This window comes from Paramisgurnus dabryanus, chromosome 5 (genome assembly GCF_030506205.2).
Source record: "Paramisgurnus dabryanus chromosome 5, PD_genome_1.1, whole genome shotgun sequence".
NCBI lineage: Eukaryota > Metazoa > Chordata > Actinopteri > Cypriniformes > Cobitidae > Paramisgurnus > Paramisgurnus dabryanus.
In genome coordinates, this window is record NC_133341.1 from 37,190,071 (window position 1) to 37,213,811 (window position 23,741).

General features: G+C 36.8%; 1 protein-coding gene across 3 annotated transcripts in view; it reads right to left on the reverse strand.

Moving 5' to 3' along the window:
- Nucleotides 1-1,304: 1,304 nt before the first annotated feature.
- Nucleotides 1,305-23,741, reverse strand: part of aifm3 (AIF family member 3) — a 35,734-nt gene continuing 13,297 nt past the window's right edge. For 2 of the 3 annotated variants that reach the window (XM_065250041.2, XM_065250042.2), the window contains exons 3-20: nt 17,468-17,681; nt 15,967-16,076; nt 15,737-15,846; nt 15,051-15,095; nt 14,852-14,948; nt 8,567-8,679; nt 8,368-8,454; nt 8,172-8,263; nt 7,917-8,047; nt 6,089-6,204; nt 5,889-5,960; nt 4,386-4,449; nt 4,026-4,102; nt 3,723-3,840; nt 3,486-3,584; nt 3,297-3,372; nt 2,705-2,809; nt 1,305-2,006 (exon numbers count right to left, since the gene is read on the reverse strand). In XM_065250041.2, coding sequence (XP_065106113.1) covers nt 1,964-2,006; nt 2,705-2,809; nt 3,297-3,372; nt 3,486-3,584; nt 3,723-3,840; nt 4,026-4,102; nt 4,386-4,449; nt 5,889-5,960; nt 6,089-6,204; nt 7,917-8,047; nt 8,172-8,263; nt 8,368-8,454; nt 8,567-8,679; nt 14,852-14,948; nt 15,051-15,095; nt 15,737-15,846; nt 15,967-16,076; nt 17,468-17,681 — 1,769 coding nt within the window. In that variant the 3' untranslated portion in view covers nt 1,305-1,963. The remainder of the gene's footprint in view (nt 2,007-2,704; nt 2,810-3,296; nt 3,373-3,485; nt 3,585-3,722; nt 3,841-4,025; nt 4,103-4,385; nt 4,450-5,888; nt 5,961-6,088; nt 6,205-7,916; nt 8,048-8,171; nt 8,264-8,367; nt 8,455-8,566; nt 8,680-14,851; nt 14,949-15,050; nt 15,096-15,736; nt 15,847-15,966; nt 16,077-17,467; nt 17,682-23,741) is intronic. The other variant, XM_065250043.2, reaches the window with a different exon arrangement.

Genomic DNA, 23,741 nt, shown 5'->3' on the forward strand with positions numbered 1-23,741 from the left:
GGATGATAAACAAAGGTCTTCTGAGGGTAATCCGCGCTGTGTTGTTGTAGAAATATCCATATTTAAAACTTTATTAACGAAAATAAATACCTTCCGGTAGCGCCGCCATCTTAGTCGCGTCCGTATTCAGGATGAGAGTTTACGCAGCCTACAGAGGCTACTCTGCTGCTGCTCTGTGCCCCGCCCTCCGAATTTTTCATACGTCACTAAGAAAAGTGCGTACACTACGCTAATACTCTCTCCTGAATACAGAGGAGTCTAAGATGGCGGCGCTACCGGAAAGTAGTTATTTTCGTTAATAAAGTTTTAAATATGGATATTTCTATACAACACAACCGCGCGGATTACCCTCAGAAGACCTTTGTTTATCATCCGGGAGCCACTTTTTTTGGACTTGAAGGTCGTGGATCCCGTAACCTCACATTTAATTAACTGAAATATCTAAAACATTTTCTAAAATATCCGAAAATGTGTTTGTCTGAAAAACGATGGACATGTGCGACTCGGACAGCCTGGGGGTGAGTAAATCATGGGTTTAATATCATTTTTGGCTGAACTATCCCTTTAAACATAAAGACAGTACCACAAAATAATACCATGAGGTATAAATATTGTCCTGTACAATTTAAATATTAATATAATTATGAATGAATGATTTTTTTAACAGTATGAAGAGGGAAACGTGCTTAATTATCATAAAAATGCCTTCTTACAAATTGACTTTCTTTAGGGTGAATTCAGGTAGATCTCAATGTCCAAAAGCATCCCAATCTACCAAAGTCACCCTAATTCATGGGTTTTGATTCTACATTTACCTGTTAATTGTGATACATGGCACACTATATCATACGTTATATTCGACAGGTAATGCAGCATTTTCAATAGACATTGATATAACGGATCCTGTCACCTTCCCTGAATAATGATCACTTCTGAAGATCCATTGGGAAAGCCTTAAAGGAAAACACCACAGTTTTTCAATATTTTACTTTGTTCTTACCTCAACTTAGACAAATTAATATATACCTATCTTTTTTCAATGCATGCACTTTTAATCTTTGTACAGCGCGTCGTGAATGTGTTAGCATTTAGCCTAGCCCCATTCATTCCTTAGGATCCAAACAGGGATGAATTTAGAAGCCACCAAAAACTTCCATGTTTTCCCTATTTAAAGACTGTTACATGAGTAGTTACACGAGTAAGTATGTGTGCTCAAAATAAAACTTTTGTTTGGAGTCATAGGATGGGGCTAAGCTAAATGCTAACACATTCACAAAGCGCTGTACAAAGATTAAAAGTGCATGTATTGAAAAAAGATAGGGATGTACTAATTAATCTAAGTTGAGGTAAGAACATAGTAAAATATTGAAAAATTTTGGTGTTTTCTATTAATAAAAAATAATACGTATGCATATGAATTATCATGCATCTGCTGTCTACAGCTACGAACCAAATTTCCTACATGAATCTCATAAACTGCCGCAGGCAAAGGCGCATGGGACCGCATAATGTGATGCGATCCATACATGAGGTCTCATGCCAGGCTAATCGGTAGAAAAAGTGCCGTCTAGATGCTTAAATGCATCTTTGGGTAACAGCTTTACACGGTTTGCATGTACAAAATAAAATAAGATAATTCCCCTGACCACTGCATACAGAAAAATGCTTCATGCTAAAGCAGAGGTCAACCAACCCACAGAGAGAGAGAGAGCGAGAGACGTCCCATCTAGGACAGAAGGTTCGATACCAGTTATGGCTCATTTGTTAGCATTGTGAACGGATCCAGGTCCGGAGATGTTGGACCTCATGGGGATGAGGTCTTCAGCACATAAACCAGGCACGGCCCAGGTGCTCACAGCATGTATCTCCTATCTAGTGTCCCGTTTTAACCAGCTGTGATGCTAAGACTAGGTCTGTTTAAGGAGTTTGTACACAGGTTTGGCACAGAGGAGAAATACCGTCTTCACTGTGAGCCTTTCTCGATCAGCCACGACATGTCTCCTGTCCTGCACAAAGATTAAACAAAGAGTATGTTTAAATATGGACAGATCAATCAATTTTTGGCTAAAAATATTTAAATGAGATGAGATCGTACATATATACTGAAAAGATCGTACACATATACTGAAAAATGTTTAGATTGAAGTCAAATTGGATAAAAGCATCTGCCAAATGCAAAAATGTATACTATAGGACACAATATAATGTAGGTCATGCGACAGCTGGCGGGGGTACCGTTAACTTTGTGTTGCCATCATTTATTAAAATATATATTTTGGAATTAAAGGACACGTTCTTCCTGATCCCATTTTTTAAACCCTAGTTAGTGTGTAATGTTGCTATAATAGCATAAATAATACCTGTAAAATGATAAAGGTCAAAGTTCACTGCCAGGCGATATATTTTCTTTAACAGAATTCATCTTTCAAAGCCTACAGCGAACGGCCGGTTTGAACTACAGCCCTCTACTTCCTGCTTTAATGACATCACTAGAACAGTTTTTTGACTAAACTCCGCCCACAGGAATACGTCAGTCGCCAGCTAAGCTAACGGCAAGCTTGACACAATCAAAGCTTGAAAAACACAGAAAGAACGGGACCTTTAACACAATAAAGAACCAGAACAACATGAGAGTGTGTAAATAATAGAATAAAACATTTGGGGTGAACGATCCCTTAAGGTTAAGACTACAAAATGTACTTACTCCACATCACGTTTCCTAATCGTCTTTCCAGAGCCGAAGACTTCAGCGACCCGTGACACGATGGGGTCGTAGTTCATACTGGCCACAGCTACCACCTCTTCACTCCTGCCATTAAACCACACAACACAGAGCTAACGTCAGTTCAATAAAATAAATAAATCCCATAATAATCCCACTTTTTATTAAAAATGTACAATAATAATAACCATATAGTACAATTTGCTAACTGTGTAAGGGGGCGTGTACACCAAAGCATTTAAACGCGACTGAAAACGCCAGGTGGACGCCGACTGTAGGCACTTGCATATAGCACACAACATATAAATAGAAAAATTTTGGCATTATTTTGTCACTTATTGGTAGCAGTATGCTAGCTGGAGCCATTGACTTCCAGTCTTTGTGCTAAGCTAAGCTAGCGGTGGTTGTGTCAGACAAGAGTTACGGCAGGCATGGAGAAAAAAGGGTATGTATGAACTTATCTATATGAAGTCTCATTTAGGAAAATCTGAATAATGCAATTAAAATTCAAATAAATCCAAATAGCATTTACTGAACCCAAATCTCAGCTTTTCAACTTTTCAAATGCACTTACTTTGTGTAAAATGCCACAAATTTTAGCTCATCCAAATCTCCCTGGATCACGACGTCATCGAAGCCATCGCCGTAACCTTGACAACATTATTTAAAGTGCATCAGATGTGCGGAATCAACGTTAGCGTTTATGTATATTTTTCAATAGCATATTTTATGAACATATGGTTGCTACTGGATTATTTCTTACCTGCATATCGTATGCTTTTCCCAAACATGGCTGTCCAGAAATAAGGCACCGTTTTAATTTCTGAGGGCTTTCCCATCATGCTAAGAGCGGCCACCCTCCCTGTAGAGTTAAGCAGGAAAATGTTTTGAAATGTGTTTTACCCTTATGCTAGAATTTAAGCAGTTATTTTAATGTATAGTGGATGTACAGTACTATACCATATTTGACACAGATATAGGAGACGGGTCAGACTCCTACCGTGTACATGTGCCATCTGCCAGTGGGGAATGTTCACCTTCTTATTGCTGCGTAGAGCCAGGGGAAACGTTACCACATCGCCTGCGGCAAAGACCCCATCCATGTTGGTGTGCATGGTCTGAAAGAGTTAAAGCTATAAGGTCAGTTCATACAATTATATGACACGCTTTGTAGCAGCCTAGCTTACACAAACAGACTAATGTTAGCTGAATCGATCAGCGTAGATGACGTTATAATAAATACGGTAACAGATGTAGAGTACATATAAAACTGTATATGTATTATATTGTTAATATATTGCACCTTATTGACTGTGATGAAGCCCTTGGAGTCCATGTGAATCCCACTTTGCTTAAGAAATGCTGTGGCTGGACTTGAGCCTACACAAACACAAAAACGAACAAGTCTTTGGTTACGCAATTCACGTACGGTTGAGGAATCATGAAAAAAACTATCATCAAAACGATAACATGAGTATTTGACATCCCTACAAATAAATAAATAAACTGAATAATTTAATCAATAAACTATTAATCCATTTTAATAATTATGCAAGAAGAGAAAATTGAAAGATATTAGATGTGCGAAACTAACAAAGCTATGTAGGATACTGCAAATTTGCAGTTTTTGCCAGAAATATGAAAATGATAGCAAATTTCTCACCTGTACCAATAACACAGACATCTGCTCGTAAGACTTTGCCACTTTTCAGAACCACTTCTTTCAACTATTAAAATATAAAAATATATGTTTAATAAAATAATATTTCACATGTGTCTGTAAAATCAAATGATCATTAAAGTTTGATGTCAGTCATTGATTTCAATCTTTGACATGATCTTACTCACTCAATATTAAACATATCAAGGTTATATTTTCTGTACATAATGTAAGATGATTTTATGCAGAAAACAGCAAAACATGATTTTAAGATGGGTTTCACAGGCAGGGGTCACAATTATGCACTTTGCCCTGTGGTTCTCAACCTTTTTTACTTTAGAGGCCCCCCTATTGGCCACAACAATATATAAAGCCCCCACCCACAGTTTCCACCAAAAAAGTATAAAGTAACCAAACAATAAAATAAAATATGTTGATTTTTGGTTTAGCTTATTTTGAATAATTTTGAGTCATCTTGAGACTCCCACCCCCGTGGGTCCCGGCCCACTAACTTACCCGATACTCTCTTAAAGGTTTTGAGAATGACATATTTGGGTCAATGACGTGACGTTAATTATTTTGTGTCCGTATTGTTCAATTAAATGTAAAAGGGTTCAAATTTCTAAATAATTTTGCAGATTACTTGCATACATTCTCTTTTTAGATGACCAAGTATAACATTTCTGGTTTTATTTCATTTTGACAGAATATTTGGGGGATAATTGCAAAAATGTCAATGTGAAATATAAATATATTCATAAAAAAATGTGGACAAAAATATAATCATCTATTAGTGTAATATGACTTTTTTACATACATTTTTAGACATTATTTATCAAAGACTATTTAGAAAACAGAGCTGTTTTCAGCATATGTCAGGACAAATATTACAAACATATTAAAATTTACATTTAGAACTAAGTAATAAAATTGTATTTTAAAATTATTTTTAATGATTACGCTTACATGCTATCAAGGTGGATAAAATATTTAATATTTCTCATTTTTTGGCGCAATTGGCGATTACACCATTTGACATTTTCAGATCCATTCAGTCTTAACTTTCATAAAAAAGGTGCAAATGTAATTTTTTTATTGCATTAACATAAAACATTATGTGCAGTGAAATAAACCTGGTGTATGCTTTTGAAACAAGAGTTAAAAAAAATATTTTTTTAAAGATCTTGTCAAACCATTTTTGTCACTGACCCATCTATAAAACATGTAATCTCATAATAGATGAATTTACTTTGACTGTTTCTACCCATTTTCTGATTTCTTGCATTTTAGCCCAGGGGCAATTCATTACAGCAGTAACTGTGCTAAAATATTTGGAAAGATAAGCAATGTCACAGTCAGAGCAGCTGTTATTTATTACAGAGAGAGAGAGAGAGAGAGAGAGAGAGAGAGAGAGAGAGAGAGAGAGAGAGAGAGAGAGAGAGAGAGAGAGAGAGAGAGAGAGAAAGCAACCCGCATTTCACTAAAATCCTCTCACTTTAATGATACCTGTCCATTATGGCCTCTCATCTCCCACACCTCATTCAACATGTAAAACTTCACTCTGTTTAATTCAAACAGCTGAAAAAATGAGGGAAACAAACAAAAACAGTTACAACATTGTTGTAATACAACATTGATACAACATTAAGATACAATGTGATTACAAGTAAGTATTATGTGAGTTACAGGTATATCTGTCCTCTAACCTTCATCAGGACTTTCCCAACTTTTTCTCCGAGTGCTTTCCGAAATGGCACCGCATCTATACCGATGACAGAGACCGAATGAGCTTTATCTGTCAGGGCCGCGGCCACCTCCATACCTGAGCGCATCAAATCAAATATATATCAGTCCTGTCCACAACCCACATACAGGTGGTTTATTCAGAAATATTACATGGCAAACGTCTCTATTTGCATTACATAACCACATAAGTGACACCTGCACACAAAAATGCTTTAGGTTTCTCAATAAAAAAACAGAACTGCAAAAAGAATGCATTTTACATAACCAAATAATTAAAATAATAAAATAAAGTATCAATCATATGCCAATGGCTGGACTAACAAATAGTCATGCCACAAACAGCCATTATTACTGTTCCTGTAGTTCAGATGGAAGAGCATTGCGTTAACATACATACTGGTACCTAAATGGTACTGTATTTAATGAAAGGATATAATCGCAGTGATAGCTTTTGTACCATTCCCCGAGTGTAGTGTTGTGATAAAACGTACAGCTTGTAATGCACTTTAACCCTGGAGAACCCAAGAACCCTTTTATTAGCAGCAATTAACATTGTTGTTCTCCAATCTAAATTGCTTTAGATTAAATTGTCTGTCAAATGCCAACATCAGTCATGAATCTTTTCCGTGCAGCGGATTGGTTCTCATAAAGCTTGCAGCACAGCCAATTGATCTTCCTTTTCCTATCAACATGACTTAATTTTGTTGTGTCTCAATGCAATGCACGTTGGAATTATTCCTATCCCACCTCCTCCCCCAGCACCACCTGCCTAGATCTGCTACGGGGTTCTTCCTAGTTCCTTGCCGCAGGATCTATTGCTATCCTCTGTAATGTGCATAATTTGGCGAAAGTCTTCACTCATGCCATGGCCTGGCTTGACGTTTTTTATCTAATGTAGTTCATGCATGGGGCTAAAGAGTCCAAATGAAAAGTTTGGTTCCAAAACGCGATAAACGGCATTTAAAAAAAAACTAGTTACTGCCAAAATCAGTATTGTATTAGGTCAGTATTTAAAAGTAAATTCCTAAAGGGACACTCCTCTTTTTTTGAAAATATGCTCATTTTCAGCTCCCCTAGAGTTAAACATTTGATTCTTACTGTTTTGGAATCCATTCAGCCGATCTCCGGGTCTGGCGCTACCACTTTTAGCATAGCTTAGCACAATACATTGAATCTGATTAGACCATTAACATCGCGCTAAAAAATATCTAAAGAGTTTCGATATTTTTCCTATTTAAAACTTGACTCTTCTGTAGTTACATTGTGTACTAAGACCAACACTAAATAAAAGTTGCGATTTTCTAGGCAGATATGGCTAGGAATTATACTCTCATTCCGGCGTAATAATCAATGACTTTGCTGCCGTAACATGGCTGCAGCAGGCATAGTGATATTACACACTGCCCGAAAATAGTCCACTTGGTTACTTTTAATAGCAGGTTCCTAGCCATATCTGTCTAGAAAATCACAACTTTTAATTTCCTGTCACTCTTAGTACACAATGGAACTACAGAAGAGTCAAGTTTTGGTTATTTTTTAGCACGATGCTAATGGTCTTTCAGATTCAAAGGATTGTGCTAAGCTATGCTAAAAGTGCTAGCGCCAGACCCGGAGATCAGCTGAATGGAGTCCAAAACGGTAAGAATCAAATGTTTAACTCTAGGGGAGCTGGAAAAATAGCATATTTTCAAAAAAAGTGGAGTGTCCCTTTAAGAATTTACTTTTAATCTACACACAAGAATAATTCAAATGGTACCTTAAAGGGAACAAGTGCCTGTAAGCTCTCACCAATAAATGAAGTTCCCACAATGACTGCATTCTTATTGCTGGCGAGGGCAGCGATGCTGTTGGCATCTTCTGGTGTTCTGAGATGAAACACATTTCCCACATCTTTCCCTTTGTAGCTTAAAGGTTTTGGTCTGTAAAGGTGAAGAAAAGAGAAATGGAGAAAACAATTCTTCATTCGTACCGTATATGAGACTATAGTCTTTATTAAATGTTATAAATAGATTAGAGTTTTAAACAGATATGTGTGACTGTTACCTGCTGCCTGTGGCGATTAAGAGTTTTCGATACTCCATTTTAAAACCATCCCGAAACAACACAGTCTTGGATTTGACATCGACAGAGACAGCCTACAGATAACCAAAGTACAGCTCATGTTCTTGCTCTATTTACAATTATAACAAATATTTAGGCCTCTGTGATCAAAATACACTTAAATCAGATCATGCCTCACCTCTTTTTCTAACAGTAGCTCAATGTCATACGTCTGAAAAAACTCAGAGGATCTCATCTGTAGCTGCTCGGCTGTGCTCTCCAAAGACTGTGGAAAATATGTTCACAGACTTACGTGTGGTCAACATTAAAAGCACTGGTATTGTTGTATGATAAAGCGGTGTTTTCCAACTGTACTGTGGACTGTTCTGTGTACAAACCTTACTCAGTTTAGGCCTGTCGTATGGTGGATGTTTGTCCGTGGTGCAAATCACAACACGATCGGTAAAACCCTCCTGCCTCAGAGTCTCAGCACACACCAGAGCAGCAGGACCTGAAAGAGAGCATGAGAAAAGACAGCAAGTGAGTTACAGTAAGCGACATTAAAGGCCGTTTCACACGTTATGCGTCATACTACTGTAGTGTAGGGTATACTGTAGTATATTATAGTAATTAGTACACTTGGATAATAAACACTATAGTATTCTGTAGTATTAACTATAGTAAATTAAATAAATTGTAGTAGTAAATACTGTAGTGTACTTTAGTATTTACTATAGTAAACTGTAGTATACCATAGTACTGTAATATAGGGTATACTGTAGTATATTATAGTAATTAGTACACTTGGATAATAAACACTATAGTATTATGTAGTATTAACTATAGTAAATTAAATAAATTGTAGTAGTAAATACTATAGTGTACTTTAGTATTTACTATAGTAAACTGTAGCATACCATAGTACTGTAATATAAGATATACTGTAGTATATTATAGTAATTAGTACACTTGGATAATAAACACTATAGTATTCTGTAGTATTAACTATAGTAAATAAATAAATTGTAGTAGTAATACTGTATTATACTTTAGTATTTATTATAGTAAACTGTAGCATACCATAGTACTGTAATATAAGATTTACTGTAGTATATTATAGTAATTAGTACACTTGGATAATAAACACTATAGTATTCTGTAGTATTAACTATAGTAAATTAAATAAATTGTAGTAGTAAATACTGTAGTATACTTTAGTATTTACTATAGTAAACTGTAGTATACCATAGTACTGTAGTGTAGGGTATACTGTAGTATATTATAGTAATTAGTACACTTGGATAATAAACACTATAGTATTATGTAGTATTAACTATAGTAAATTGATAAATTGTAGTAGTAATACTGTATTATACTTTAGTATTTACTATAGTAAACTGTAGTATACCATAGTACTGTAGTGTAGGGTATATTGTTGTATATTATAGTAATTAGTACACTTTGATAATAAACACTAGTATTGTGTAGTATTAACTATAGTAAATTGATAAATTGTAGTAGTAATACTGTATTATATTTTAGTATTTACTATTGTAAACTGTAGTATACCATAGTACTGTAGTGTAGGGTATATTGTAGTATATTATAGTAATTAGTACACTTGGATAATAAACCCTATAGTATTATGTAGTATTAACTATAACAAATTGATAAATTGTTGCGTGAAATATGGTAGTATATTTTAGTATTTACTGTAGTAAATTGTATTATGCCGTAGTACTGTAATGTAGGGTATACTGTAGTATATTATAGTAATTAGTACACTTGGTTAATGAACTGTTAGTATTCTGTATTATTAACTATAGCAAATTGATACACTTTATTAAATAAATACAGAGGTATACTTTAATATTTACTGTAGTAAACTGTAATAAATTATAGTATACTATAGTATATTAAACCATTGGGTGGGGGCGCATGCGCAAGTGCTGACCCTAGACGCTGGTGTGCTCAGTTTGTTTGCTTGTCTGTCTTAAACTTGTTTTGTTTGTTTTAAACTGTCTAAACAGCCTATGTTTTAAAAGCAAATATGCTTTTAAAGATAATTATTGTGCTATGGATTTTAAAATGCGCTTTGGACTGCGTGTCTGCGTTGGGAGACGGTGTGGATTCTAAAAATCTAAGGAACAACAATGGACCAATGAGGACAATGTTTTACAGCCGCGAAGATCTGCTGAGATTCCGACATCATGTTAAAACTCCACCAAAGCTTCTTTATGAACCCCCGGAAATAATCTGTTCTATAGATACAGCATATAGAAGGAAGAAACTAAAACGGAGAGGATCTAGAGGCGGAATCCGAAACAGACTTAAATCTCGCGGCAGTCGGTTCCCCCTTCCTACTATAACTTTAACTAATGCTCGTTCGCTTCAAAATAAAATGTCTGAACTCACAGCACTGGTGAAATACAACAGAGACTTTAAAAGAGCTAACTTGATTTGCATCACGGAGACATGGCTGACGGAGGCGACTGACAACATAAACTTGGAAGGATACTCACTAATCCGTCTGGACCGTGATAGCAACAAGTCAACTAAAACCATCGGAGGAGGACTGTGTATGTTCGTCAGTAGCAGGTGGGCAAAGAATATTACGGTACGTGAAACACATTGTTCTGCCCACTATGAACTACTGACTGTCTCTTTTAGGCCATATTATTTGCCTCGTGAGTTTGGACAAATAACAGTAATTTTAGTTTATGTGCCTGGTCCAAACTTTGCACTCGCTGCCGAATGCATAGCCGCTAGTTACAACAGAATGCTTTGCAATTCTGCCGATAGTCCAGTCTTTTTGCTTGGAGATTTTAATAAATGCAATGCATCTACGCTGTTGCCAAATCTTGTACAATATGTAACCTGTCCGACAAGACTGGTTAAGACTCTGGATAAATGCTTCGGTAACATAGAAGGGGCATATGTGCCAAAGCTACATCCACCTCTAGGACGCTCAGATCACAACGTTATTCATCTGTTACCAAAATATAGGCAGCTATTAAAGAGGACTAAGCCTGCTGTTCAGCAGGTTCAAATATGGTCCAGAGACGAAACAGAAAAGCTAAGAGGCTGTTTTGAGTGCACTGAATGGGACTTGTTTTTTAATGATGATGACTGTTGTAGTAATCACAAACTGTTAAATGATACAATAACCTGTTATGTTAATTTCTGTGTAAATTCTGTGGTTCAAACAAAGAATATCAGAGTGTACCCAAATAATAAGCCATGGATCAACAAAGATCTGAAATATTACTTAAACATGAAGAAAACTGCTTTCTTGCAGAATGATCAGCAGAGAGTAAAAGAGTTAAATAAAGCTGTAAAACGTAAGATAAAATATGCACAGAATGAATATAAAGAGAATGTGGAAGAGAAATTAAAAACAGGGAATGTAAGAGATGCATGGAAGGGATTGAATACAATGATGGGTAGACAAAAGAAAAGAGTTCAACAACATGATGACCCTCACAATCTTGCAAATAATCTTAATATTTTTTATTCAAGATTTGATAATGTTTTTAACGATGATCTGACTGTTAATAATGAATTAATGATGACCATGACCCAATCACAGCCTATGATGACTATTCAGGAGAGAGAGGTTGTCACAGTGCTTCGTAAAGTTAAACCGCATAAGGCAACTGGTCCAGATGGCCTGAAGGGGAAAGTTCTGAAAGAATGTGCAGTACAACTTGGATATGTGTGTACAAGGTTATTTCAAATTTTCATGGACAATGGTTTTGTACCATTAGCCTGGAAAAATTCCATCATTATCCCGGTGCCGAAAATACCAAATGCAAAATTTCTCAAAGACTTTCGCCCAATCCCACTCACATCTGTTCTCTGTAAATGCATGGAGCGCATAGTGTGTAAGGAATTGTTATCACAAATTGAGACATCTATAGACCCCTTGCAATTTGCCTATCGGGCAAACAGAAGCACTGTGGATGCCTCCCTCACTCTCTTAAATAAGGTTCAAAATCATTTAGATAACCCAAACTCCTATGTTCGAATTCTCTTCATGGATTTCTCATCTGCATTTAATACTGTTCAACCACATCTTCTTCTAAAACGGCTCTATGATTTGGGTGCTAGTAGTTGGATGATTTTATGGATTAAGGAATTTTTAAAATGTCGACCTCAGCGAGTCCGTATTAATAATAGTGTTATGTCAGACTGCTTGGTTTTAGATACTGGGGTACCGCAGGGATGTGTATTGTCTCCAATTCTTTTTTCAGTATATATCAATGAGTTGAAGCGTAATGACGATAACCTTACCCTTATAAAATATGCCGATGATATAGCATTAGTCTCATGTCAGAAGGGAATTAATTGCTCCTCATACTTTGAGTACATTAACAGTATTACTTGTTGGTTTGAGAGCAGTTTTCTGCATCTTAATATTGAAAAGACAAAAGAGCTATGTCTGGGAAATAAATCGAAAAAAGTAGGTACTGCTTTTGAATATAAACCAGTCGTCATAAAGGGAAAGACTGTAGAGCAGGTCGCGAATTTTAAATATTTGGGTACAATTATCGACGAGAAACTTAATTTTGAAAGTAATGTTGAGTACATTTATAAAAGATCACGACAACGCCTGGGACTCCTCAGGAAATTAAGAAGTTTCAATGTCAGTCCTCAGACCTTAACTATGTTATATCAATCAGTGATCGAGAGTACACTAACATATAACATTGTTTCATGGTACGGCAATTTAACATTAAAACAAAAGAACAAACTCTCACAAATAATTAACCAAGCAAACAAGATCACCAGGCACAAACAACAGCCACTTCAGAGCTTGTTCGATCATTTTATGGGAAAAAAGGCAATTGCGATTTTTAAAGACAATACACACCCTCTACACTCTAGTTTTGAATTGCTCCCATCTGGGCGAAGACTGAAAATTCCCTTAGCTAGGAAAAATGTTTATAAACGATCTTTTCTCCCAATGGCAGTGATTATTTTGAATCGTACAGTATTTTAAGTGAAGCAATAGAAGGGCTGTTTTCATCTTTTTAAAAGTGTTTAATTGTATGATTTTTGTTGTTGATGTGTGATGTGTTTGTATGTTGCAGTGTCAAAGACAAATTTCCGCTCTGTGAAAACAGACTGGACAATAAAGTTAAACTCAACTCAACTCAACTTAAAGTAATTAGTACACTTGTATAATGAACACTGTAGTATTCTGTAGTATTAACTTTAGCAAAATGATCATTTTAGTAGTAAATACTGTAACATAATTTAGTATTTACTATAGAAAACTGTAGTAAATAGTATTATAGTGCAGTATATTATAGTAATTAGTACACTTGGTTTATGTACAATATAATATTCTGTATTATTTACTATAGCAAACAGTAGTAACTGCTGGAGTATACTTTATATTTACTATAGTAAACTGTAATAAATTATGCTATACTATGGTGAAGTGTATAGTATATAGTAGTATATTATAGTAATTAGTACACTTGGTTTATGTGCAGTAGTATTCTGTATTAACTATATAGCAAATTGCTAAACTGTAGTAAATGCTGGAGTATACTTTAATATTCATAGTAAACTGTAATAAAGTATAGTATGTCATAGTAATTAGTACACTTGGTTTATGTGCAGTAGTATTCTGTATTAACTATATAGCAAATTGCTAAACTGTAGTAAATGCTGGAGTATACTTTAATATTTATAGTAAACTGTAATAAAATATAGTATGTCATAGTAATTAGTACACTTGGTTTATGTACAATATAATATTCTGTATTATTTACTATAGCAAATTGCTAAACTGTAGTAACTGCTGGAGTATACTTTATATTTACTATAGTAAACTGTAATAAATTATGCTATACTATGGTGAAGTGTATAGTATATAGTAGTATATTATAGTAATTAGTACACTTGGTTTATGTGCAGTAGTATTCTGTATTAACTATATAGCAAATTGCTAAACTGTAGTAAATGCTGGATTATACTTTAATATTTACTATAGTAAACTGTTATAAAGTATAGTATGTCATAGTAATTAGTACACTTGGTTAAAGAACACTACAGTATTCTGTAGTATTTACTATAGTAAATTGTTGAATGCTGTAGTATGTTGTAGTAATTACTACACTTTGTTGATACTTGCTGTAGTATTCTTTAGTATTAACTATGGTTAATTGATAAACTTTAGTAAATAATTCAGTATACTTTAGTATTTACTATACTTGACTACAACACTGATAAATACTGTAGCATACTTTAATATTTACCATGGCTAAGGTTCAAAAACACTATAGTATCTAAGAACAGTTTACTACAGTAAACACCAAAGAATACTACAGTATTTGTTCATACCGGAGATCACATGCAAATTAATGAGTCCCAATCAAAAACTAGCCAAACTGTAATTCACTGCATGGCCATGATAGAAAAAATGATTATAAATGCCTGATTTTAACCAATGTTATCTCTTACTATCTTTAACAACACTGTGTGATGTTTAGAGATGGCATGCGTTAACCTTTGGAACTGTCTAGCCTGTTACAAGAAATTGAAGAAATAATTCTGTTCCTCGTGTATTCATTACATTGTAACCCACTGTACTTCACATATCAGACAAAATGGGTCACATGAGCTATATTTGTGTGTGTGTCAGTGTATTGTTATAACATTATGATTGTTACCTGATCCAATAATGAGAACATGACTGAATCCACTGCTGGAATTAATGACAGCAGAACACTTTGACATGGCCTTTGTCCGCCGCTGGGTTTGAAGGTCCTATCAAGAAACAAATAAGTCCCATCTTCATATCACCATTTACAACTGGTGTTAAATTCAAAACTTTCAACATACTTCACCAAAAGACAATGAGAGCTTTACCTGCTTGTTTGCTCTTACAATCACCTTCTCCTTTTCAACTCTAACCTGAAATAGTAAGAAATAAAATGATTATGAAAACTCATTTACTGCAAATATTGAAATTCATTTTATCTGCTTGAATGAACTTAGTCAGTGTTACAACAAATTTGCACAATACTTAATCTGATATTTTACTCTAAATGTTGAAATTGGAAACGGTTTACCCAAATTTGGGTTTCAAAGGATCATCATGACCACACGACTAGAAATCTCATAAAGATGATCTTGTTCACACTGTCAGTCCAAATCCGATTTTGGTTTATATCCGATTGGGATCCAATCACATTAGAACTTGTGAATCATCAAAAACCGCATGAAATCCGTTTTTTTCTAATCCGTTTCAGGCTACATCCATAAGTGGTTTGAAATCCGCATTTCCGGTAGTCAATTTCAGTCTGATCGCTCTGATCACATTTGTGTAGCTTTTTTGTTATATGCTGTCACGTCACGTAGATGAACTTTGGAACAGTCCAACTTTGGCATTGCATAGAAACAGTGCAGATAATGCAGAACACGGCAGAACGCTATACAGGACGCACAGATCGGATCTGAACAGTTGTGATGCACAATATGGACAGTGAGTCTGTCAAGTCGGATATGCACCGAATTCGGATATGGACCGACAGTGTGAACAAGGTATAAGTTACCTGGAAGATGGGCAAACTGTCTAACCCAGGAAAATCCTCAATATCACCCGTAGCGATGTTAAAGCACGCCCCGTGCCATGGACATCTCACGCGCCCCTTCGACAGCACACCTGTTTTGAAATGGACAATATTTTAATCTGTGACACAATCAGTTTACCTCTGACATTAATAGACAGCTGTAAATGTACTGAACCCAAAATACGGATGAAATAAGATCAGCATGAACTTACCTTTGACCAGTGGAGCACCATAATGTGGGCACTTATGTCCCATGGCAAAATACTCTCCGTGTTTCTTTATAAGCAGAGCTCGGCCTGTTCCCAAATCGACTTCACGCATTCTGACAAATATAACATATCAGATCAGTACGGCTCAAAAGACACAATCTAATTCTGATGAAACTGACTATATTATTAAAAGTTGTTTTTCTTAGATTAAATGCATGCATTTTGATATGGTTTTATCCAAAGCAACTTACAGTGCATTCAAGATACACATTTTATAAGTATGTGTCATTCCTGGGATTTAAAGGATTACTCCACTTTAATAAAAAATGCTGATAGTTTACTCACCCCCATGTCATCCATGATGTTGATGTCATTCTTTGTTCAGTCGAGAAAAAAATTAGGATTTTTCTCCATATAGTGAACTTTAATGGACCTCAACAGTTTACAGTTTCAATGCAGCTTCAACGGGCTTTAAATGATTGCAACCGAGGCATAAAGGTCTTATCTAACGAAACAATCGTCATTTTTGCAACAACCACAATATTTAGTTTTAAACCACAACTTCTCGCCTTGCACTAGCCGTGTAAAGCACCAGCGTAACCTACGTATGTAAAACGCACACTTGTGGACCATTTTAAACAATAAACTGACACAAAGACATAAAATTGTATCATTACACATACAACAACGTCAGAACGGTCCTCTTTCTCCACACTTGTAAACACTGGAGGGCTAGTTTCGCATACGTCAATTGTGACCTTTCGACATGAAAGATGTAAGGTCACACTGAAGCATCACAAGGCTAGCCTGGTTAGCCAGACCTACATCAAGATGTAAGGTCTGGCAACTCTTCACACAAACGGCTCAATGCAAGGGGCGGGATATAAGGTTGTCCCTCAAAATGCCTCTGCACGCAATAGGATAGCGCTATGACCAATCAGAGCAACGAAGAACGAAGTTTTCAAGTAGGAACCGTCGCAGCTCTGTCGTCATCATGTTAAGCCCGCCCCACAGACGCTACACACGATGTGATTGGCCTGACCAAATTTTGGTTTTTGGAGCTGTTAAGTGTATTGTGAGTGCCTAGACTAAACCTTGGCAGCAAATATATTTTGCGGCCGCTAGGGTGCGTCTAGATTTCTAGGCTATCACAAGGCTAATGCAAGACGAAATGTTGTGGTTGAAAAGTACTTATTTGTTTGGCGAAAATGACGATCTTTTAGGTAGATAAGACCCTTACGGCCCGTTTGGGATTTTTTAGAGCCCTTTAAAGCTGCATTGAAACTGTAAACTGTTGAGGTTCACTAAAGTATATGGAGAAATTGTTTTTCTGAAAATACTTCATTTCTTCTCGACTGAACAAAGAAAGACATAAACATCTTGGATGACATGGGGGTGAGTAAAAATCAGAATGAGAACTTTTATGAAAGTGGAGTATTCCTTTAAACCCACAACCTTTGCACTGTATTTCATTATTGTCTAACTAACAATAAGAAGCACTCACTGTCCATTTTCAAGGTCTCTGACATGACAAACAGAGGCCTCTACGTAGTCTCTGTGTTTGCGCTGTGGCTGCAGTGTCACGGCGTCCTCGTCCGAACAATGTCCCAGCGATCCGTTGGGTCTGCATTCTGAAAACGGACTGGCCTTTCCGTTAGGAGACATCAGGTCGACTTCCTTCTCTTTCTCCAAAAGAGCGAGCTCAACTTTGACCTCTACTGCAAAAAAGTTGTACAGAAATAAAAAAAGAGCGTAAGATGATATAAAGCTCAGGGTTTCCCGCAGCACTTTTCAGTTCGGGCGGCCCACCTAAGCTGGGATACCCTACCACCTTAACAAGGTCGTCCAAAAAAAAAAAAATTTGCTGCACAAAAGGCCATCAAGTGCATCACGGAGAATAGCGTGGACGCTTTACACTGCGAGCGAGGACGCGCCGCATGGCCGTAATGAGAGAAAGACATGGTTCGTCAATGTATGGAGGATAACTAGCCGGTTGATAAAACATTTAATTAATTAATAATCTAGTATGTGTTCATTTTCTGTCATAGTTTCTTCAAAATTGAGTTTTATTTGAATGTTTTAAATAAAAATATTTTCATCATGATGCGTACGCCCCACCCCTTTGATTGCCACACCCCCGGCCCGCCCACCTGCACAACCCTAACACCTTAACTAACAAATTTTATGGGGGAAACCCTGAAGCTTGTAGACAACAGAAGACGTACACAACTGGAAAGTCATAAGTTTTGCTCTAAAAAATGTGGGGTTATTTTCAACCTTCCGTTTGGTCAAAAAGGAACAAACCCATTTAATCTACGGTGGGTTCATTTAACCCTTTGTTTGGTCAAATATAAACATTTTTGGGTAAATTTAACACAACAGTTGAGTTTGTCCATATTCTAGAGTGTTAAAAAAGTAAAAAAGTGAGAAATTTTTACTGTGATTTTCAGAATTTCTTTTGGCTAATTTAAGGTGCAGTGTGCACATTTTATGAGAATCTATATTATCAGTGGTGTATAAAGAACATAATGAACAGTTATGTTTTTATTACCTTAGAATGAGCCGTTTTTATCTACATACACCGCCGGTCCGCTTATGCCATTTCACCCCGTCATGTTTCTACAGTAGCCCTAAACTGCTCTACAGAGCATGTATTTAATAAATATATATTAACTAAATTGCTTGATTGTTTACTCTCTTCTGTCTCAGACGATGACGTGTTTCTCCTGTGTCGGCCACCGAAGCTTATCTATGTACTTTTAAAGGAGGGGTGAGCCGTGGACTGAACCTCACCACTAGATGCCGCTAAATTGTCCACATTGCACCTTAAGGGCCCGGTCACATGTCGCGCCTAAAAATATGTGGAAAACCCTAGATGTGTAGGTTTTTGTCACATGACCTGCGGCGCGTTTGCAGCATTCTGAAAAGCTGAAATGTTTTTAACTCAATGTGGTGCAGACGCGCGACTTATGAGCAATATGTGAATCATCCCTTAAATAGCTTTGAGGCGCATCAATAATGTCAAATCTAACTGGTTCTTGCATGTCCCATGGCGAAACAAGCATACACTCTAAAAACTCCTGGGTTATTTCTTCAACCCATATTCTGGGTTATTTGTGTTGGGTTAAAATTATGGGTTATTTTTTCAGAGAGTAACCATTTTCTGGGTTATAGGGCTAATATTTTGACCCAATTCCTGGGTTGTTTGGGTTTCTGGGTTATTTTTCAAAGGTTAACCCATGTTCTGGGTTAACGCCCCGCCCCCCGCTGTTCTGGAATTTTCTCACAACAGTCGATTGAAATAACTGCCACCGGAGTTCGCGGCGTGCTCGATCCGTTTTGGCCTGGGCTTCTTCGTTGTGTATTCAAGGTAAGCAAGTATTTTAAGTGTCAATGTAACGTAAACTTTCTGTGTCCATGTCCCCGTTGCTTATCTCATTGTTATAATACCGGTAAAAATACGATAAGTACAGGGCAGCTATGAGTTCGTCCGACGTTAAGGGGGTTAAGGGGAACACCGGACGAGAAGCGCCGCGCCGTATATAAGACCACTCGAGGTATCCCGCACTTTCTCAGATTATGGCCAGCAATATTGTTATGTTTAAGGACATTATGGAATTAAGATATATCAGTACTATGTTATGATTGTACTGTATAATTAAATACAATCGTTGCTGAGTCTGCAGTCTGAACACTTTACCTCAGAGCGTCCGTAAACTGAATGAATTTAGGATATCACCTGAAAATCCAATATCAACCAATTTTCATGAAAGTAGCTCATTTCTGTAAATGAATGTAACATTTAATGTACATTACAGCACATGGTGAAGTCTGTATATACATTAACGACGAATTTGAGACAAATAAGTGTAAATTTAAAACTATGTACATGGCGCTCGGCGCCGCAGACAGACGCAAAAAAGTTAAGTTAAAGATGTTAAGTTTTATTACTCAGTGGTTCTCAACCCACATTTTCTTGTACCCACTCAAAATGAAGACACCAATTAAGAACCACAGCTCATTTGGCTTCCTTGTACAGTTAGTATCAGCATTATAACACAAGCTGGTAGTCTATTATGCTTACAATTTACGTTCTACACAATATTCACTTTATATCTTTCTGTCTCTGTCTGTTTTAGGTCGGAACAAATATGGTGGAATACAGTGGCGGCTCGTGACTGCTCATCAGAGGATGCGCTAATTCAAAATAAGTGTTCAGATTGTCACGTGTGTGGTTCCCTTTTCCAAAATATGTGTCCTGCGTGTCGAGAGATCCTGTGTGCATCACGTGTTTTGTCAAAATAAGTGCCTGCTGCACACGCGTCAAAACCGTTTATGATAAAAGAGACGCTCATGTTTCTAAAATACACGCCAGACACTTCCTTAACAGTAAACTCTTACTACGCATGAGATTATGCGAGTATCTGGCAAACGCGAGCATCCGTTTTATCATAAACCCTTTAAACGCGTCTGCAGCAGGAACTTATTTTGACATGACACGTGATGCACACAGGATCTCTCGATGGGCAGAACACATATTTTAAAATTACAAACCACACACATGACAAGCTACATACATGTTGTGACGAACTTTGCATCGAGCATCCTCGAATAAAGAAGTCACCGGCCGCCACTGGTGGAATACCTTCAGCAATCGAAGCCGTTCCCCTCTGGGAGATCTCAAGCTGCACACAACCAATGTTTGAAGACTTAAAGCCTCAAGTTCAATCCAATTATTGAATGTTGTCAAATGTTTGAGAGTTGTTTATTATTCTATTTTTCCTTTCTAATGTTATTACAGTGTGACCTAAAATAAATAGGTCCAAGTGTGCATTTTTATATAGAATTTAATTGAATCCAATAAAAATTTAAAACTGCTTGAAGTGTGTAAGTGTCTGAATTTTTCTTTTCTGAAATAAGGCATAGTTACACAATTTAGGTTATCTTTGACCTTTGGTTAAAAAGGATCTACTAATTTCTGGGTTTTTCCACCCAGATATTCGGGTTGTTCTTTTGACCCAGAAGTTGGGTTATATTAACTACAATTTTGGGTTATTTTAACCCAGAAGTTGGGTCAGGTATTTAACCCAGAAGTTGGGTCAAAAAGAATAACCCATTTTTCTGGGTTGAAATAACCCAGAAATTAGTTGGTCCCTTTTTAACCCAGGAGTTGGGTCAAAAATAACCCATTATGGGTTGTTTTTGACCCAGGAGTTTTTAGTGTGTACAGTATCACAACTAGTTACAAGAAATGCAAAAACCAATAAGATAAAAAAAAAAGATGGACGACGCCCATTCGCCCTCTTCCATTGGTGAAGTGTGAAGCTGCCAGTGTCCCGATACGGCGCTGACATCTGCGCAGTCGCGATTTCGGAATCAGTCCTGCGCAGTTGTGAGCAGGAACTAAAGCTGCGAAATCAAGGCCCCGCCCTCGCAGAATGCGCATATCACAGCTGTCACAACATCGGTTTTATAGCATTAAATAACTAACTAAAAACAAACTTATTTTAAAAACAAACACTTGAATGTACATCGGCGTGATAAAAACTACAGTAAATGACCAGCTTCGGAAAAAAGATAATTGAAGTGTAATTAAATGTTTAGTTGGTCTTAAGTCCCATTGAATAACATGGGGGAGGCGGGGTTTATGACCTATACTAGGACCAGTGACTGGGGGGCGATCGAGACGTTTTGGCTTCACTTTTCAGGGCTTGTGTGGGCACACTGGTTACTGACGTGCCACCATATTTGAAGCAACTGCATTGATCTGTGTGTGTTTTCATTTAGGACACATCAATCTCCAAATAAGCTCAACATAATAATCGTTTTCTCTTAATATATCATTTTTCTTCAAAACACATTTATTAACCTACTGGAGTCATTTTTAGATAACTTTAATAATACATGTTTGTGCATTTCCGAGCTTCACCTTGACAACCCAGTATACTGTAAGAAGATTCTGTCTCAATTTTAATAAAAAAAATATTTGCTGATTAAAGGAAGCCATATGCATTTGGGATGGCATGAGGGTGAGTAAATTATGAAAGGATTTTCATATTTTGTTGAACTTTATAAATGTATAACCCTTTAGTCAAAAGGTGATTGTGCAATGTATTTCTCTTATGGTCTGATTTTACTCTTCGGTCTCCGGTTAGAAGAATGTGCTGAGGATTTCTAATGCCTTTAATCACACAGGAATTCTCACCTGCTGAGCGAAGCTTAATTAAAATCAATGGAAAATCATACAAGATGACTGAGCCAACAGAGGACAGAGAAAACTTGCCTTTAAAGCCCTTGATTTTAGCGGCAGAAATAGGAAAATGTATTAGACACTGATTGATTTAATTATGGATAGAAGAAAAGGTTTATACCCGAGCCAAGTCTAACTTCTACTGAAATGAAGAAACTCTGTCTCTTTGCAAAAAAGACAAAAGAGACAAAACATTTTTTCCTGTGGTCAAAACCGCATACTGTGGCAGTACGTACTGAATTAGTACTTTTCGCCTACAGTTTTTCGAATACTATGTAGTAGGGAACTACTGTAGGTGGTTTCGAACGCAGGGTTTGTCTCCAAACAGGAATCAGCAGGAATCACTCTTAATTAAAGCTGCAATCTATAACTTTTTAAAATTTTAAATAAACTAAAATCAGTTTTTGAATAAATACATAGAAAATCCGGGTTCAAAACTGTCTCGCCAGTTTCGCAATGATTCGCAATGATTTATAATTTGCTTTGTCAGGTCAGATTTTGAAGCTATAACAAACTTTTTTTTCTTTGAACGCGAATGCGACAGAGCTTGTGCTAAGACAAGAGTTAATAACGGCAGGTCTTTTTAACATCTGAAGAGATTAAATATTGGAGGAGAGATGGCTTTATCCTCTGAACAGTTTAGACATCAGCAAATATATATTGTTTATATTTCGGAAATATGACATTTAGGCAACATGATCACAAAGTTCCGTGGTATAGATCTCCGCATTTTTCCGTGTCTGTACCACGGACTTTCTTTTCCGTGTCAGTTTCACGTTTTGGTTACTCAATTGTTTTTCCTATTTTTAAACCATTTTCACATGGGTTTGGGCTTAGATTTGGGGTTTGGGTTAGGATGTCACTTTAACTATTGGTTTATACTATTTTTTTCCAGATTTTTAAACAATTGTCGCCTAACGTTAGGGTTAGACTTGGGTTTGGGTTAGGATGTCATTTTATGTAACAGAAAGTTAGCCTGGTTAGCCAGACCTACATCAAGATGTAAGGTCTGGCAACTCTTCACACAAACTGCTCAATGCAAGGGGCGGGATATAAGGTTGTCCCTCAAAATGCCTCTGCACGCAATAGGATAGCGCTATGACGGATCAGAGCAACGAAGAAGGTGAAGTGGTTACCGTAACCAGTCGGCAAAACTCCAAACACATCTTTCTTGCTTAAAAAAGACTTCAGTAGGGTTTATTTGCTCTTCTCTCAAAGAAAAACATAAGTCTAAGTCCTCCAGAGTCGCGGCCAAAGCCGCTTCAAAAGATAGCTGTTCGCCAGCAGCAGCAGCCATTCTCTGTTTTCAAGTAGGAACCGTTGCAGCTCTGTCGTCATCATGTTAAGCCCGCCCCACAGACGCTACACACGATGTGATTGGCCTGACCAAATTTTGGTTTTTGGACCGGTTAAGTGTATTGTGAGTGCCTAGACTAAACCCTGGCAGCAAATATATTTTGCGGCCGCTAGGGTGCGTCTAGATTTCTAGGCTAACAGAAAGTCGTTCTAACCCCAAACCCACTCGAAC